Here is a 19556-nt window from a genome sequence, read left to right as displayed (position 1 = left end):
AGTCTTGATATTTTTATTAATAGTTAATGGGAAAAATGTTTTACTCTTCCAATTCCTATTTTTTTGTTTTTAATTGTTAATTTATTTATTTATCACATCTCTACACCACCCACTCACCTAAGTGGGTGGTTTATAATAAAAACATAAAGTAATATAAAACTTAGTTAAAAACAGATAAGAAGAGAATTAAAATATGGTTAAAATGAACATAATAAAAAGTGAAAAGAGTGGAAGGAGAACCTTTAAGCCACTAATCATCCCTAAGGTTGCATATCAGATTGTTGGGGGCAATTAAGCTGACTTTGTAATAATGCCGCTTGGGGGGTGTATGAAAGCCCTAATAAGCAGGCATATACATAGAATGAAGGCTACTGCTAAGCTTGTAAGCCACCCTGAGTCTTCGGAGAAGGGCGGGATATAAATGGAATTAAAATAAAAAATAAAATAAAAATCATTCTTAGACACAGTCTTGACACCCTTCCAGAAGGCCAGAAGAGTGAGGCCTGCCTCATCTCTTGGGGTAAGAATGTTCCAGGGGCAATGGCAGAGAAATTCTCTTCCTTCTTTCCAACCATTCAAAATTCTTCAGTTGTTGGGTCCTGCCTGACTGGATTGGACGAGTCAATGTAATTGGGATGAGATGGTTCCTCAGATAAACTGGCCCCATGCCATGACGTTTGACTCAGAAGCAAACTGGCAGAATTGTTACCTGTTCAACCCTAGAGGCACCCAAGACTGCTTGTGTTGTTGCATTCTGCACCAGTTGTAGCTTTCATGTACCCTTTAAGGGCACCCTTATGTAGAGCATGTTGCAGTAGTCCATACAGGAGATGACCAGGGCATGAGTGACTGAAAAAGAACTTCTTGATCCAGGAAAGGGTATAACTAGCACATAAATTGAGCAAAGACCTTCCTAGCTATGGTTCTCACCTGCCTCCCGAGCAGGAGTTGTGAGTCCAGGAGGATCCCCAGATTATGTACCCCCATCTAAGAACAAAGCTGGTAAATCCCCAGATACAGGGGAGCCTCCTACCTACAACCACTCCATGTTACCAGGATTCAGCTGAAGCCTGTTGTTTCCCATTAAGATCCCCACAGCTTATAACCACCATGAAAAGACATCCACAGCATCACTTACCTCACCCAGGATGTAGATGCACACCTAGGTTTGTACATAGTGATGGTACCTCATCCTATGGCAATGGATGATCTCACCCAGGGGTTTCATGTAGATGTGAAAGAGGAGTGGAGGGAGTATTGAGCCCTGTGGCACTCCACAAAACAGAGTCATGGACTGGATCTCTTGCTCCCTATTAATACCAGTTGGGACTGGCTCCAAATGAAAGAGGAAAATCAGCACAAACTCTGTTCCCCCACCCCATTGCCAGCTCATGATGCCAGAATTTTTTTAAAATTTGCTGAATGCTTTATGTAGTGTTTCCTCCCATCTTCGACATGCTGAATGCAGTTCTATAAAGAAAGAAATTGGTTTTGGTCACTAACCTTGAGACACCAAAGGAGAATGTTATGCACCAATGTGGATTAAAACTCCAGCATCAGATTTTGAAGTCATCTGTGCAACTATAATACTAGGTAATAAAGAAGCCCATTATTCATTAGACAAGTGAAAATGAGAAAATGTAGAGAAAAGCAAAATAACTGTTACAGGTGGAAGACTTTTAAGCTTCCAATTCAAACAGGTCACGTATGTCTAATTAACAATCGTATTCTGAAAATGCAGTCATGAATCCCTGTGTCCTCCTTGTTTACTTTATCCTCTGGAGTCACAAATAGATTATGGCTGTTCTGAGCAGAAATATTAATGTAATGAAGATTCATCTCTTTAAGTTGCATGTTTGGCATTCAGTAACTTTAAAACAAAATTATTTGAATAATAACCCATTTTAGCATGGTACCCACGTTTTCTAAATTCTTAATTGCCCCCATGATGTGATCGCTTTGTAGTTATGCTGCAGGTGGGGATTGAACTAGGGGGGGGAATCCTTTATTACAAGGAATCTGACTGATAAATTTGAGATGCCAGGCTACAAGTGGCATTCACAATGAATGCTTATTCAGAAAGTCTGGCATGGTTCTAGTGGAGATTTTACTGCTACTGTACCCATAAACACAAACCGAAACAAATAAGAACTAAGTGAAGAAAATGATTACTGACATGGCTTTTACTATTGTTCAGAGCAGCCTTTATAAAGGAAGAGTGATCTCCCTCTCTCCTTTTATGTAGGAACTCTTTCTTCTCTTAAGCTCCATGGTTTGGGATCCCGTTCCCAAGACTCTGCAAATGGGAAGACTGGATCTGGCAAGGCCAGAAGCAAACAGCCTGAGAGGAAAACAGAATATTACAATAAAAAGGGACAGGGAGTTAGCTACCCCTCCTTGCTACAAGGATGAGGCTCCCGACCTGTTGCTTCTCAGGCAGGATAAAAAGGACTGAGAATTGAACCTGGGTTCTACTTTAAATAAGTATTTAATTTAAGTACTTTAAGTACTTTAAATAAGGCTTGTGCATGGCCATTGCTGGATTTCTTTCATAGATCTTGCCTTATGCATGCTTTTCAAAGAATTATATCCGTAAATCACTGCTGAGAGACTTCTAGTATAGGCCAAGAAAATCCTGAGGACAATACCCTGTTCAGCTTTTGTCTCCATTTAATTGTCTGATAGGAAAGTAGTCATGTATGAAAGATAATCCTACTCCATATATAGATAGGAAGATCTCATTATATCTGGATAGTTGGATGAAAGCAGCTTCCACGTTATTGAGATGATTGATTAAATACACTACTAGTTTAATCTTGGAAGAGTTTTTTTTCTCCTGTCTGCTATTTTTTTTCCTGGCTGTTATCACAGTACTACTTTGTGAAAACGAGGAAAGAAATCACATGCACAAAAAAGGCAAAACAGTTTGTATGATATCTATAGTATTGCTGTGTATATGTGTTATTGTCATCAGCCCAAATCAGTCTTTTGCAAGATGAAAGTCTTTTCAATGCAAACTGTAGACTGTAATCTACCAGGTCCAAGCTGGTTGGTAAGTAGAATTTTTTTGATTTCCCAGTCTAGTTATCCAATCTGTTTATATGACTAAGGGGAAACTATGGGTCTTCCCACTTTATCACCTTCATCACAATAGCACACTGCTCGCTCTCTCTCTCTCTCTCTCTCTCTCTCTCTCTCTCTCTCTCTCTCTCTCTCTCTCTCTCTCTCTCTCTGTGTGTGTGTGTGTGTGTGTGTGTGTACAAATAATGCACACATACAAATAATTACTATAACTCAAATTCAAATTTTATGCTTTATCATAGTGTGACTGGCCAATTTCCTGTCCAACTATCTTTAGCAGACAGTAAAAGAATCCTTACTAATGGATTCTTTTAAATAAATTTGGACCAGAAAGCCCTTCAGACAGAGGATATTGCCAATTAGAGGATTATCTTTTGACACAGCTTCAAATGGAAGTTCATCCCTTGTATAGGATGATCTATGGCCACTTTGGCTGGTACTAGAACAGAGGTTCCTTCTGTTAAAATGAGAGAATCTCATGGACTTACTTTCTGCATGGAGGTCTGGATTGATCTCTTACATATTTTTATAATTGTCTGAGCATGAATCTTATTATGAATGTCAAATGCATCCCAAAATTCTTTGTTGTTGTTGTTATTATATTCATTAGACATGCATCTCAGTCAATTGAACATTCAAATTGATGATGAGGATGAGGATGGTGATGATTTCCATTATATTATAAGGCAAGAGTGCAAAAAGTGGAGCCCAGGGCCACAGATCAACTGCCAAATTGGATGGAGCCAATTATGTTTCTGTTCACCTCACATTTTTGATTTGGCAGTGTTAAGTGGCAAAACTAGAATTTTATGCCTTCATTTCCTTAAACAATCCTCTTTCTTGCTTAGTGGATCAAGACTTTGCCCAGTTTGGAGTGTATCCTTTGACAAAGAAGATTTTGGACCATTCTTCAAAGGTTTTAGAGATGCATATTCTCATAAGCTTGTTAATAATTTGCTTTTTGCTATTGAAGCTGGAGTTATCTAAGTCTTGCATTGAGGTTGTGTAGATAAGCTAAACTACAAACCAGAATGCCAAAACAAAAGTGATGGCAGGGAGAAAGTAGCATGGGAAAATGGATTATAATGGTTTTACTACGACTTAGTAAAAAAATTTGATTTCGCTTATGGACTGGAAAGCAGTGTTGAATTGAATGGTATTGATCCAATGAGTTCAGTAAGAAGGCATGTTATCTAAGAGATAACAAAAGGATTTTGGCTTGATTTAAGAGGTGAGAAGAAATAGGAGTAAAGTACAGCAAGGAACAGATAATGTAAATGATCAACCACAGTTGGGAGTTTTCACTATACATGCATTTTGGAAGTTTTGAATACCAGTAATGGCAAAGATTTATACTGTAGGTTTATTTATATAATGCAATATTTATGCTTTTTGTAAGCATTTTGTCCCTGGGATTTTATATATCCAAACTGAAAATCCTGTTACTTTCAGCAGTGGTTTGTCATATAACATACTGAACAAAAAATGAATCCATTTTGCTTTTATGGAAGCATTTCCATCAATATTCTGATTCTGTTCAATACATAAAAATCAGCCCTGCACCTTAATAATGAAGATCAGTAACTAACATTAATAAGTAAGGTGTACAATATATGTTTATTTTAGATACTATAGCATTGTTGGCAGATCCCTATGTTCTTTGGTGTCCACCTTTATACCCAACTTCTTGGTATTTTTAAGCCTGCCAGTTGAATGGAAAAATGATGCTCTGGGGAAAGCAGTCACTTACAGAGAATACCATATGGGGTAAAAAGTGAAGTTATCACAAATTTACTGTGCAGTCCACAAATGGGCAGTACAATGTATCTGAACATCTCTCTGCCCCACTGCTGTCTTCTTTGGCACCCACCAGGCTCCTACCGTACAATGGAAAGCAAAGTGTTATCATCTAGCACTGCTTTTACTTAAAACCTCTGGATGACAGAAGCATACAAGAGGAAAACAATGAAAAGCTGCAGCTTGGTGCATTGTGTGGAAGTGATTTGACAATTTTTATACTCCCCCTAACTCAAGAGGTTAAAACCCAAGTTAAAATTATAAGTGCAACAATAAAAATGAAACAATAACAGTACATCCAGAAAAATAAATCAATCCTCTCTTGAGATGGATGCCAATAAAATCTGGAATTGAAATCCAGTATAATAAAACTATATTTAAAATCGTCTAAAATCATGTGAGGGGACCTTTGCAAACCTTGGATGAAGAGTGAATTCCCAATGTCAAATGCATATCCCTGAACAGAAAAAAGGATGATAGGAAAGCATCTAGAAAGCTTAGAGGAGTTGTATAGGAAGAACTTCATCAGCTTATTTTGTGGTAGATGTTTACTGTTTATCTATATCCATTTAAAATTTAAATATATTGTGAGAGCCTATATAGCTCTCTCTATCTCTGTATCTCTGTCTCTATCATCTCTATCTCTATCATCTCTACCTACTGCCTCTATCTACACACACACACTTTTTACATAGGGTAGGGCTTGATTGCTTGAGGGATCATCTGCTTCCCATAGTATCTGCCTGTCGGATTTGATCTGGTGGGGTTGGCATGCTCCAGGTCCCATCAATCAAACAGTATCTATTGGGAGCCCCGCAGTATGCCTTTTCTATAGCAGTGCCTACCCTGTGGAATGAGGTTCCCCCCTGAAATTTAAATGGATCCCAGCCTATTGATATTTTGAAGGCCTTTAAAGGCCTGGCTCTTCACCCAGGCCTTTGACGCTCCTTTCTTTTTGCTCCCCTCTGGACTTGTTTTCTTTTCCATCATTATTCATTTGTCTTGTGCCATTGTTATGTTTTGAGTATCACTTTTTCCATCATTATTCATTTGTCTTGTGCCATTGTTATGTTTTGAGTATCACTTTTTCCATCATTATTCATTTGTCTTGTGCCATTGTTATGTTTTGAGTATCACTTTTGGTTTTTACTTATTTATTTAAAAGGTTTACATGGCTGCCCATCTTAAGCAACTCTGGGCAACTTGCAATAACAATAAAACCAATAGATGAAACAATAATAAAACAATAAAAAAGTAAAACAAAACCCATCACCATAATTGTCCCCCTTGGGATCTTCCATGGCAAGCTCAGCTGCTCTCCTTCCATATTTTCTACCTATACAATTCCAGCACCTCAGTAAATGTTTAAATCTTTTTTAACTTCTGAATATTTTCAGGATATGTAATATCCTGAATCTCCTTGAACTGAGCAGTATATAAATTTAATGAATTATTATTCAATCTTTTGGCTTGGAAAGGCAGAGGATGGAGGTTAAAGATGTGAACTTTTAGGATTAATGAACAGATCAGGTTTCTTGTGTGCTGTTAGATGCAAAATGTCTTACTATTAATGGCTGTCTAATTGTTGCAGTCAAATTTGCTGGTATATTGTTGGGAATGTGGAACGGAGAGATCAGGTTTTCCAGTTATCCACAGTACAAAAGCTTGACAGAACCCATAGTGGCCATTTTGTGAGCATAGAAGTTACCCTGCGTGGCAGTCTTTTTATGAATAGGCATGATATACCTTCAACATTCAATATTGTGCCTATTAGCCCCAAAGTGCGGTCTACTCTTGTGTAATTAGAGAAATAAGCAAAGGAACAAGGGATTAAATCTGGAAGCATTTTTTTATGAAAAAAAATGAACATCTACGTGCTGCTTACAATTTTAGCATTATATAACCTTTTTTAAAAAAATTCCATTTATATCCCGCCTTTCTCCGAAGACTCAGGGCAGCTTACAAACTTAGCAGTAGCCTTCTTTCTATGTATAAGCCTGCTTATTAGGGCTTTCACACCTCCCCCAAGCGGCATTATTACAAAGTCAGCTTAATTGCCCCCAACAATCTGGGTCCTCATTTTACCTACCTCGGAAGGATGGAAGGCTGAGTCAACCTTGAGCCTGGTGGGATGCGAACCTGCACTAATTGCAGGCAGCTGGTGTTACTTTTAAATCTAACTGATAAATTAAACCTTTATATTGTATTTAATATGGACACAGAAACTTAAATGGTTTTATTTTCACTGGCCTCTTTACAGGATGCACGGAAGATACAAAATACTAGCAAATTAATGGTTAATTCAATTTTATCATTACAATTTAAATAAACTTGATGTTCTGGCATGATTGATTCAGTGTGATTCCTGCTCACTGCAAACTCAACTTGCTTTTGACATTTAAACATATAAAGCTGACTAGATATAACTGTTCAGGTGCTAAATATATTTTACATCTAGTTTGAACAGTAGAAATGGAAGTATTAAGAGATCTGGCTTCATTGTCATTGAACTGTGAAATATTCAACCTTGTCTGCCTGTGCTTAGTACTGTTGACTTTTTATTTCTGTGAGAAGATTAAAATTAAATGCTTCATTTTTGTCAGCTTTTGAGAATTAGATTGAAATTTAAGACTTTAAATTTTTTTTTAACCGAGATCCTCAATTTAAACAAAGTCTTCTTTGAGGCTATTGTGTGTTCAAGGGCACAGAAGGGATCATTGATCAAGTATGATGTACTGTAACATTTTTCTTACCCGAACTCTTTTATGTATATTTATTAAAGATCCCATATTTCATATTATGCTTAACTATATTGGAAGAAGTTCTTCACAAAACATATCCCAAACATAATATGAAGTATCTGTGAGCATATTGCACTTACACTTAACTTCATTTCTGGGATTTATGGATATAGAGATTTGCTGCTCTTTTAAAAGTTGGAAAGGGTCAAAGAATACTTTAAAATAATGTGTTACCACTTAGTGCAGTACTGATACCTGCCAGGTTTAACGACTGCATTTTTGTGATAACATAATTGTCTCAGTTTGGTTGTAAAGCCATCTTAAATTACAATATGCAATTTTATTTTATTGTTTTCTTGGACTAATTGCTTTACAAAAGAACAAGACAATTTTGCCTGTTTGTGTCGTGATGGATATCTATAATTCTTTAGTCTGTTCTAGCCAGTTAAATTTGTTCCTTAAATAAATAATAGCCCAAATGTCAATACCTCCAGTTTTCAGAATAATCATAAATTTAAACTATAAAACAGTGATCAAGACATAATATTTTATTCACCATATATTCATATACTTCATGTCATTGCAATAGAAATGTATCATTCTTCCTGTGTCTCTTCTGCAAGAATAGCAATATTAAGATGTTATTTTGTGCCAGAAAGGGCACAACAAAATAAGACAGTTACTTAAATGCGTGAAGAATTTTTTTAAAAAACCTGTTATTAGTTACAACTATTTCATTCATCATGCCCACAACCTTTTGGACATCAGGGACCGGTTCTGTGGAGAGAGGTTTTTCCGCAGATTAGAGGGAACATGGTTTTGTGTCCTGCCTGCATCCCATGGATGGGACTTCACTTGTTTGCGTGGCCTGGTTTCTGGCATGCTGCAGCCCAATGCCGGTCCACAGATCGGGAGTTGGGGACCCCAATATAGTCTTTGATATTGTACAGGCATGGCCAAAGTTTTCATGATAACTTTCAATAGTGCCACTTTTTAAAAAAAGCCTCGTGGAACATGGCCAAGTCTAAAAATGGCATTTGCATATTAGGAAAACTTGAGACACATTGGACTTCAACACCTACTCTATTCCTCCACCTACTATATTTTAGCAACAATTGTGGTCTTCAGGAGAAAAAAAGTGTATGTGATTTCTAATGAGAATTGAAATAATCAGATGAACATATGGATGTTCACTAAGTGCTGATTCACATAATTATTTTAAACACTTTAAAGGCCATTTTTATAATTTACTTTGACTGTCAAAACCTCTCTGTATATTAGAACTTCAGACAGTTCTACTTATTAGTCCAAATCAGCCCTCCCCAAGCAAATATCCTTCAGTTTTATTTGGAGTGCAATGATGTAGTCACATCGGCTCAGATTTCTGGGAATTGCTATAGCAGGCTAGTTAAGCTACTTGAGCATTTTTGATGTATTTTTAAGTCTTCCACCTTAATAATAATAATGAGATTTGTACAGTTCTGTAGAAACTGTAATTAGAACCTACTGAAATGAACTGTGTCAAGCTTCAGCTGGTGATATCTGAAATCCAGGCCATTTCATAATGGACAATTTCTACGGAACAACTTTTGTTTCAATATTTCAGAGTATCTCATCTTCTAATTATTGATACAGTGTCTGTTAATGAAACCCCTTTCTTGCTTAACTTTTGTATTTGAACTCTTGCAAGTATATTTAATGAGAAATATCCTAATAGTATCCCTGGAGTTATAAATGTATGCAATAGGCATTTTTCTTTGAGGGGCTAAGAAAGATTCTTAAAACAGATTAAATGGGGGGGGGGTTCTACACTTACCTTTAAAGTTTTTTTTAATGGCTTTGTCTCCCACAAATGGTGATTTCTTTATCCAAGGGTAATATAATATTCTAATTCAGCTTCTAATTTTCTTTATGCTAAATTTTTACTCAGGATCAAAGCCATTCAAGTGCAAGATTTGCCATTTTGCAACAGCTCAACTAGGAGATGCCAGAAACCATGTCAAGAGGCACCTTGGGATGAGGGAATACAAGTGTCATATCTGTGGGTGAGTAAATTGAAATAGTTCCTCCTTTGGTTAGCAGGAAAGGAGTGCAGGCTATGCATTGTTTCAGCGTTCAAAGAGGGAATGTGAGCAAGAGAGGCTAAAATTATGCATGCATATCCTCTTTCCCATTGTTATGGTAAATTCCTTAAATACAGTTATGACATTCTTTTCCTACTTCTAATCCAGTACCGCAGATGAGCAATTTTATGGGCTACAAGGTCAATTTGAACCTGTAATCTGTAAATTGACTAAATTATAGGATGTTCATTCACATTGCCAGGGAGAACTGTAAATTTCCTTTTAAAGGTGTGTGTGTGTGTGTGTGTGTGTGTGTGTGTGTGTGTGTGAGAGAGAGAGAGAGAGAGAGAGAGAGAGAGAGATACACGTGTAAAGTATGTGCGTATGTGTTTAAAAAAATATAGTCTTCAGTGTAGTCTGTGTTTTCATGTGCCATCCATGTTTGTCTTACGTATGTATTGTTTTGGTTCTAGAACTATGTGTTTCTATGTTTTCGTATTACAGGAGATAGAAGAATACTTTCTAAAGATTTTTTTATCTATTCCCACACATCGATATGGGCACATAATCAGAGGCATCTTGTTTTAAAAATGCCCCCATTTTTCTTTCTTTCCTAATGGTTATTTCATCACATGGACCATTCATAATGTTTAATTGAACTTCAGCTATATTGCATTTAAAATGGCGGATCCTGAAACTCTTTAATCCAAAGCTAATTAATTTAGCAGAAATGTTTAAAAGGTTTTCAAATGCCACGGCATATATAGTATGGGTGTAGGACATTCAGAGGTGGGTTTTACTATTGTGCTCTTATTAAAAAAGTATTTTAATATTATTATGCTAAAAATTAGCTAATATATGTGCTGCATGAAATGCTTTTTTCAAAACATTTTAAGTTGCTGGAGAGGGCCTGATGGTTAGTGTAAAGTTTGGGGTTGGTTCAGTGAATGCCCACCAAAATGATAAAGTGAGTGGTTAAGGATATTTTTCAGCTGGAGTTTGGTCGTGTCAGCTCTTGCAATTAAACCTCTTAGCAGAACAAAGTGAGTGCAATATTCAAAAGAAAATTGGAATGCTTTTCACTAGAGGCAAATGTTTCTCACAAAAATAGCACATTAAACTGACAAGAGTGGTGTGATTATCTGACGGGAAGAAGCACTGGACAGTTGCTGACCAAATTACTTGCAAACACAGAGGAAATTGATATGAAAGTTGTCACTGTAAAGTAACAGAGGACTATCCTCTGGTCCTTGGGTAACAAATATATTCACAACTACTGTGTGTGGGTAGCTATCTATTTTGTGATATGATTAATAGTTCTGTGCATACAGGGTCTGTGAGTAAGCCACCATTTATCTGATATTTAATAGGCAAGTGAAAATGGAACTTGGATTTGCTTCTGTATGGATAGTGGGAATGGTGGATCAGAATTGGCAAACCATTTTAAATTATGGTTGTAACTCTTTGTAATTAGCTTATTCTCATGTGTGAAGGACTACATTGTGAATATCTTAAAAGAAACTGCTTTTTATTGTTTGAGAAGTCATCTTTTTTGACACTTAAATACATGTCAAAGTTGTCAAAGTAGCCTTACATATTTAATGAGAAAGATACTCCAAAACCTACTTCAGATAGGTCTTCTGTTGCAATTGAAATAATAATACAGTTTAGTCTGAGATACACCGTAAATGTTAGTCCATTAACAGTGAGTGGATTAGCAAAACTGTAATAAAGTATAATGGGTTTTAAAAAAGAGAGGATAGGGTATTTGCACTTTCAACTAAATAACTCTGCCACTATTAGTGTGTGTGGCAAAGAGGAAATATGTGCTATATTTTTGCTATAAGAATAGGCTAGTAGGTAGATTTAAAAATGGCAGTATAAAAAAGCTAGCAATCAGTAGCATATTAGCAGCAGTTTAGAGCTGGTACAGTAAAACCACTGACAATGTCAATTCATTATCATTGATAGCTAAATAATCTTAGAAATGCTCAGTGGACCTATTAGTTCCCGAACATAAGCAGCTCATGCTTCATTCCTTCATTAGCTTTAATTGCTATAAATTTACCTTTTTTAAAAAAATCATGTTTTAAGAGGTGAAGTGATCTTTCAGGAACATTAACTTGGTAATTTTGTCACAAACAGAAGATCCTATACTGTGTTTTCTTTTCTTCAGTAGTTAAGATTCTGTTCTGTCATTTAGATTCATCGGACAAGCTTTCCATTAGATAGAAGGTTAAATAATTTTTCCAGTGGTTACATAATCTGTTTGGACATGTGAATTGTCTGTGCAAGATTATGAATCATTACAAATGGAAGATATCATTTGATTGCCTTGAAATGTAATGCTGAGCTGAATCGGAAGGTGAAGAATTTTGGGGAAGTGATGGTAAAAATTAAGAGATTTTATACGCTGTAGTTAACATCAAACATGGAGGAAGCACAGCACTGCTTTTGCATGTTGCTTTTATTGTTTCAAATCTAAATTTAATTTTTTCCAGCTGCACTGTAGAAATACTTTGCTATGGAGATTGGAAGCTACTAATCTTTCAGCATTTGAAATAAACCGTCTGCTACTCATTTCCTTGTCAGCAGATGCGTGGCGATTGTTTTCCTTTGCATTATGTTCATAAATGAAAAATGCATCCCTGGTTTGAGAAGGGATCTGTTTTCAGCGAGTATCCAACTGCTACCTATTTAAATTTAATTTTCAGAAGTCTGGGCATGAAGTTGTTGATTACACTAAGATTAGCAAACTTAAATTGGTTTTCAAATAGTTATGCTTGCAAAACTTGTGCGTTGGAATGAGAAAAAAGGCTTAGCTTGCAGTTTTGAGATTTTAAAAGCAATGAATTGCTCATGATTTCAGAAATGCATCTACTTTTTCATACTTTTGCTTGAAATATAAGGCTACTAAAGAAACTCCTTCAATTCTAAGAGTTTTATTAAAGTGAGATAAATAAATCAGTAGGTGAAAAGGTTAGAAAAAAATTAACATTAAAAATGTTAATAATTTGAAATCAACCTAGATGCTTACCTTACACATTCTTGTAATGTGTGAAAATACATATTTACATTAAGAAATGGTTATATATTTTGAACATGGGGCTGCCCTTGAAGACCACTCGGAGGCTTCAACTGGTGCAGAATGCGGCCGCGCGAGTTGTAATGGGGGTCTCCCGATACTCCCATGTAACACCTCTACTCCGCGAGCTGCATTGGCTTCCGGTTGCCCTCCGGGTGAAATTCAAGGTGCTGGTTATCACCTATAAAGCCCTACATGGCCTGGGTCCGGGTTATTTGAGGGAACACCTGCTGCCGGCATCAAACGCCCTTCGCCCAGTGCGCTCTCACAGGGAGGGTCTGCTCAGGGTTCCGCCGGTGAGAGATTGCCGGCGGGTGACACCCAGGGATAGGGCCTTCTCAGTGGGAGCGCCTGCCCTCTGGAACCAGCTGCCGGTAGAGTTGAGGACTGCTCCCGACCTCCGATCATTCCGCCGGGGCCTGAAGACCTGGCTCTTTGAGCTCTCGGGCCCAGGCTGAGGAGAAAATTTTAACTGGGGTTTTAATGTACAGGGTGATTTAATGCTTTTTAATTGGTTTTAACTTTTGTATGTTTTGATTTTTAATTCCCTGTAAACCGCCCTGAGTCCTCAGGGAAAGGGCGGTATACAAATGCAAATATTAAATATTAAACATTAACTGAAGCACATACATTTCCAATTTTTGTAACATGCCTGTGGCTTCCATTTCTTTTGTGTCTGTGTATTACCTATTGTGCATTACCTCACATATCTTCTAAACATTAAACTTCCTTTGAAGTTTGATCGTAGCACTTTTGCCAGTGAATTTATGAATGTGCCTTTTATAGTATTTATTTTTAAAGGATTCCTAGGAATTACTGAATTTTGACAATGTTGCATAGATAATTAAAAAAAACTTGCCTGAAAGTGAGGCAAAATCACCGCATCCACAGTGTTACGTATTTTGCTCTCACTCTTTGTTTTGTCATGTTTTTTTAGAGTTAGTTTCAGGTTTTTTTGGCTGTGGATCCATAGATCAACAAAATAATAAGAAAAAGCATGTTTAGTGTTGTCTTTGAAGAACAAAGAGCATTCATTTTTAAACAATATTAGGAAGAGTGGGAGATGTGCTTTTGGATTTTAAATATGTCTTAATGGTATTGTAAGTGAACTGTTTGTTCTAAGGCTATGAAAAATCTTTAAATAGAAAGTTGAAACTTCAGTTAAAACTATTTTTGTGTGGTATTACCTATTTTTTTGTGCTTTAGAAGGGATCTCTGTGTAGATGATTATAATGTCACTTTCTGACCTTTGCAGCTTGAATAATTGTAAATCATTGCTTCATAAAGTGTCAGAGAATGTCTGTACTAGGCAATTAAATGGCAGAATATAATAGACCAAATTATTGCCTGTCATGTTTTCAACAACACAGTTAGTATTTGAGTTACACTTAATCATTACGTGCATTAGCAACCTCATTGGAATCCCGCTTCAGGCTGAGCATGAAATACATTACATTATTTAAACCTCTAATGGTAGAAGTCATTTATTTGTGTTGAAGTGTACAACATGCAGCGTTTCATAAAGCAAGGAACACTTGAGAGCTTAATTTATCCAAATCAAAGTCTAAAGGCAGATAAACACAAGTGGCAAAAATTAGTAATTTTTATAGGCTGGAAATATTTAAAAATACATGGTTGTGAGTAATTGCAGGCAGCAGGAATAAATTAAAATCACTATTTTTGGTTGGCTCAGAGAACTAAAGCTGTTTTATATTTAAATAATCAAATGTAGCATGGAATCACATTTTTGACTGAAAAATTAATTACACACATCATATCCACAGCTTTATCCAAATAAAACAATGCTGAAGCAACAAAGTAAAACAGACTTTCTGTGGCTTCAATAATCTGAAATATTCACAGTATAGAGAAGACACCTTTAGAGTAGATCCCATGATAATTTGGCTCATAATCAACAAAGAAAAATATCATGCTGATAATAATATATTCCATTATTAAATCATATTTTGACTAACCTTTTTTGAGAAATGTTTGAAGTACATATGCTAAGACAATATGTGTAAATTGCTTTCTCTTTTTGTTTGCTAATGATGGAAAATAAACTGAACTGTGTTTCCATATAGTATTTTTTCGCTGATGACATTGTTTTTCTAGTTGAATGGATTGTGGATTTTATTAACTCTACTGTAGAACCCCTGGGATAGGTATGTATTTAGGGATGGCAAAGGGAAGAACAGGGAGTTCTATTTTCTAGCAAAAGTTTGCTTCCTTAAAATAGATATAATCCAGTATTTTTCTACTACAGAGTACCATTTTAATATACTTTACTCTTCTCTGATCATCTGTTGCTATTACTGCCACATCTAATGTTAGATGCTGTGTAAGGACTTGGAGTTTTTGGAGGGTGGGCTTACATGAATTGGTTTTTGTTTAAGACATGAACAGAACTGCAGAAGTGCCATAAAGATCTTCCTATTGAATAGCTATCAGTATGCTTCACTAGTGTCCAGTTTGGCAAATGAAGCAGAAAAGTCAAGGCCAACTCCTAGTTGTAATGCTGTATGAAAAGCGTATTTTTAACCACCTTACTTCAGTTGAGTTATGACAGTGCTTTTGTTGGACTTGCTGAAGTGAAAAGATATGAAGAGTACATACTTAACTGAATATATGTTTGTATTTGAGTTAAGGACACTACTGGTGATTTATTCTTATACCTCCACTATATATAATCCGATGCAATGCACTTTCAAACTGCAATTATAAAGATGCACGTAGCTATGTGATTGTGATGTATGTGCCACCTAGAACAACTACTGTGTCTTCTAGAGGCATTTCTTATGTGTATGTGTACCAGAATGGTTCTGAAAAACAGAATACATTATTGAATCATAGAAACGATTGTTGCAAGGAACGTGACTAGTATTTAATAAAATAGAAATGACTGTTAAAATATAGCTTACTAGGTTGCCATTGCTATAGAATTTATTGTAATTAGGTATTCCTATTCCAGGAAGATGAGATTTCTCTTCCTTTTCGCCAAGAAAAATGTATTATCTATTCAATTGTACGAAATCCTGATAGTACGTCTCAATGATGGAGCAGGTAACAATTTAGACTTTTTTTGTGGACTTGGCTGAATTTATGCTCCATTTTATGCTACACTCTTTTCCCATCAGATTAAACATTGATCTGGTGAAGAGTCAGAATCCTTGGCTAGAAAATGCTACATGCTTTAGAAAACATGTTCATTGGCAAGTATTTAGAAGAAGGATGTGCTGTATGGTACCCTGCCTATATTTTTAAGTGTCTGACCCAGGCAGCATAGTAAATGAATCATTGCCCAGCTTTAATTTATGGGTATATCTAAAGATAGTTACAGCGTACTACACAAGCATTATCTTTAAGTGCTTATTTTTAAACATCTAGTCCTGAAAATTTGCACTTCCCAAATTAAGTCAGCAAAAGGTACCAGTTGGCTTCCTGTGTTTTAACAATGGCCTCTGACCCTCAAGGGCACTACCTAAGAAATCTGATCTGGTTGCTACCTCAGTACTTTAATTTAAAAAATGGCAGGAATGATATTTTTTTTAACAACAACTAAAAAAGTTTAACTATTTGAGAGGCAGGAGATAGAATTGTCATGCACAGTAGCGCAAAGTTCCATAACTTCAGTTTTACATATTTGAGAATTTGGTTGCATCTTCACTATGGTACTTTATCATTTTATAATAATAAAAAATAGCAGTTTCCCAGTGCTTTCCAGCTGAAAGATGATATTAGTCTTGTGAGAAAGAAAGGAAAGGAATGAAAAAGTTTGACAGCGATCTCTTAACTAGTCCCTGTCTATAACATCTTCCCTGTTTTCCATTCCCATCTTAGTTTTGGTTATGGTTGGTAAGATGAAATCACAGCAGTAGATAAATGAAAAGATTTCTTAGATTTTGCTATTCAGTTCAGTCCGTAGTGCAAGTTCTCAATGTGGCAGGCATCTTTTCTTCACTTTGTACTAGCCGTGAGTAGAGGGACTATGGGTAGTTACAGAAACAACCAGTTCTCCCCCCCCCCCCCCCCCGAACTCTGTTCTGGGCATTAAGCAATTCAACTGGGTTGAAGAGGAAACCTCAATGAAATTTTACTCGGGTTAAAACAATCTTCATTGCCTTTTTGTCTCAGTGGATAACTTTTGGCACAAAACAGCTGATTATATGCTCATAGCAGCATCTGTGATATGTAGGAAACAGAAAGGATGAAAGCAAGTTAAAAAGATAATAAGAAGTTTTAAAAGGATCGATCATTTAAGCAAGAAGGGATTGTTTTCAATAAATTTATTTTAGCTTTTCAGGTAGACAAGAGAGAGAAAATAGAAAATGAGCCTTTGGCTTGAAATTAGGAGAGTTGTGTGCTTTTAACAAGTGAGAAAGCCAATAAATAAATAAAGAGCATTGCATAAAAGTTCAGGAAAATGGAAGATTTGTGATAAGGGCAAGTTTGTCTTTTATATAGTGGTATTTGAAGAGGTTGGGTATGGGAAGGGAAAAAACTTAATTTTTAAGTATTTGCGATGTAATTAACAAGGAAGCAAATTTATTTCATACATAGTTTTATCTTTACATCCTTCCAATTCAACTTGTGAATATATTGTTCTATTTATTTTTCTTGTTGTTTTTACTGTTGAAACAATTTTATAATCTGTCTGAATATTTGGATTATTGATCAAATTAGAAGAGTAATAAATAGCACTAGAATCTTTTTAGGTTTTGCTACAGAGAATTGCATGAATGACTTAATTTCAAATCTTCCTCTCTTCTCTGCCCACTGCATTGTCAAAACAGAGAAAAAGAACAGTTGTGTAATTTTTCTGAAAGACAAAAATCACACAGCAATTTAATTGACAGCAATACATTTGAGAAGATACTGTAAAGAAAGAAGCAGCAGTCACATTACAGTCAAGATCTTTTCATCTTCCTCTGTTTTTCTTGTTGCATTAATTATAAATCTTCCAAAAGACTGAAGCAGGAGCATTGTATATCCTTGGAATAAAGGGAACATTTCCTTTAGCTAAGTCCGGTAAAGTAATAGTATGCTGAACTTACTGTAAATAGTACTGTCGATTGTGAAAGCAATGTTAGTATATAAGAGCTTAATCCTCCAAAACTTTTGAGTAAAGTATTCTGATTGCCGTTGTAATTCTGTACTTTGTAATAGATACAAGTGATATTGGTCATAGTGAAGAAATCAAATAGTTTGTGCCTTGATTAGGACCTGTGGTATAATTTCTTTCCCTCTCATTTTCTTCATGTAGTTCCAGTCTCATAGAATCATGCCATTGTTGCACATGGATGCATTTGTGTCTAATTAACACCCTGATATAGCTAAATGAGTCCAATGGAAAAAACCTAGATCTGAAAATATTTCAACAAGGTGCTAAGTTGTACCTATTATTCTCTTTCAAGCCTTCTTCACTTATAAATTGCTTGTTTGCATGGTACCAGAGTATATTAAATTGGTCAACTATTAAATGGGGGTTTACACGTAAAATAACAGATTTTTTTTAAAAAAGAATAACTCACTATGTTTTAGAACTGGTGTCCCCACCCTGTGGGCCACAGCCCACTACCGCGCAATGGCCTATTTGCAACCAGGCCGCAAATAGGCGCAGCCGCTCGCAGCCACACTTGCATGGAGTAGCGGGCACACCTGCCCTCCACTCACATAAATGAAGCTGTGCATGCCCGGACATGGGCGCATCTGCCCCTTGCACAAAACCATCCTCTCTTTCAACCTCTCTCCCCATGCCAGCCTGCTAACTGGAAAGGTTGAGGAACGCTGTTATAGAAGATAAATTTCTCTTCGGCCAAATATGTTTATTTTTAAAACTGTATTTCAACAAAAGTGTTGGTTTTTACTGAGCTTAAGAAAGCATTCCGTTAGAAATGAAAATGGAGAAATCTGCAAATATTCAAAGCCATATAGTTGTTAATAGTTAACAGTGCATTGTCTGTTAGGACACAGCTATTGACAAGGCTATTACCACAAGATAGGTAGTGGTTCACTACACAAAGACTTGTATTTCAAGTTGCTCAGATTTCTCTTTCTTATTTGTACATATCTATTCCTTCCTAACTGTATAATTCATGACCACAAAAATATATATATTTGCACAGTCAAATTAACTCACTCTAAGTACTTTGAGTAATTTCATTCTGGATGCATAAACAACACAACTTTTTCCATTTTCTATGGGAAAACAAACTATGGACTTTAAATATTAATTGGAAGTTCTGTAGAATAGTTTTGGAAATAAAATGAAACACCGATCAATTCTTTCAGCAAAGTTATACTATAGTAATGTAGGGTACAAACCTCTTGCCTCCACTTTGTAGATGATTTCCAGCATGAAGTAGCCCCGCACATTAGTCCATTATTACTCAGAGGAGCTGCATCATTCTCTTCCCATTCACCCAAGCACATCACTTTAACACAGTATTTCAGCACAGCTCACAACTGAATTTATGAATAACCAAGATTAAGAAAAAATATGGATAATTATATGCCCTGAGCTGGCTGAAGACATTTTACTGTCTAAAGCAGAAATGTAAATTGGGTTCTCTACCCAAACGAAGGTGCATGAAAGTTAACGTCAATCAAATTATTTTGGTTTGTAAAGTAGAAAAATACACAAATACTTCTCCCTATTCCCGAATAAACACACAGAAGGACAGCCCTAAATTAAATAATGTAAAGCTTTCCTTCCCTTTCATGATATCTCAGATCAGTTGCTTGAGGCTGTCAGCTTATCCTGTCAAATAATGCAGCCAACTCTTCTGC

The 19556-nt window shown here is 36.1% G+C and overlaps 1 protein-coding gene across 1 annotated transcript in view; it reads left to right on the top strand.

Moving 5' to 3' along the window:
• ZNF407 (zinc finger protein 407) overlaps positions 1 to 19556 on the top strand; it is a 355740-nt gene that overhangs the window by 8594 nt on the left and 327590 nt on the right. The window contains exon 2 of the mRNA XM_083359962.1: positions 9550 to 9664. Coding sequence (XP_083216088.1) covers positions 9550 to 9664 — 115 coding nt within the window. The remainder of the gene's footprint in view (positions 1 to 9549; positions 9665 to 19556) is intronic.

The sequence above is a fragment of the Vipera ursinii genome (genome assembly GCF_947247035.1).
Source record: "Vipera ursinii genome assembly, chromosome: 3".
NCBI lineage: Eukaryota > Metazoa > Chordata > Lepidosauria > Squamata > Viperidae > Vipera > Vipera ursinii.
This window is presented reverse-complemented; position numbering and strand designations above follow the sequence as displayed.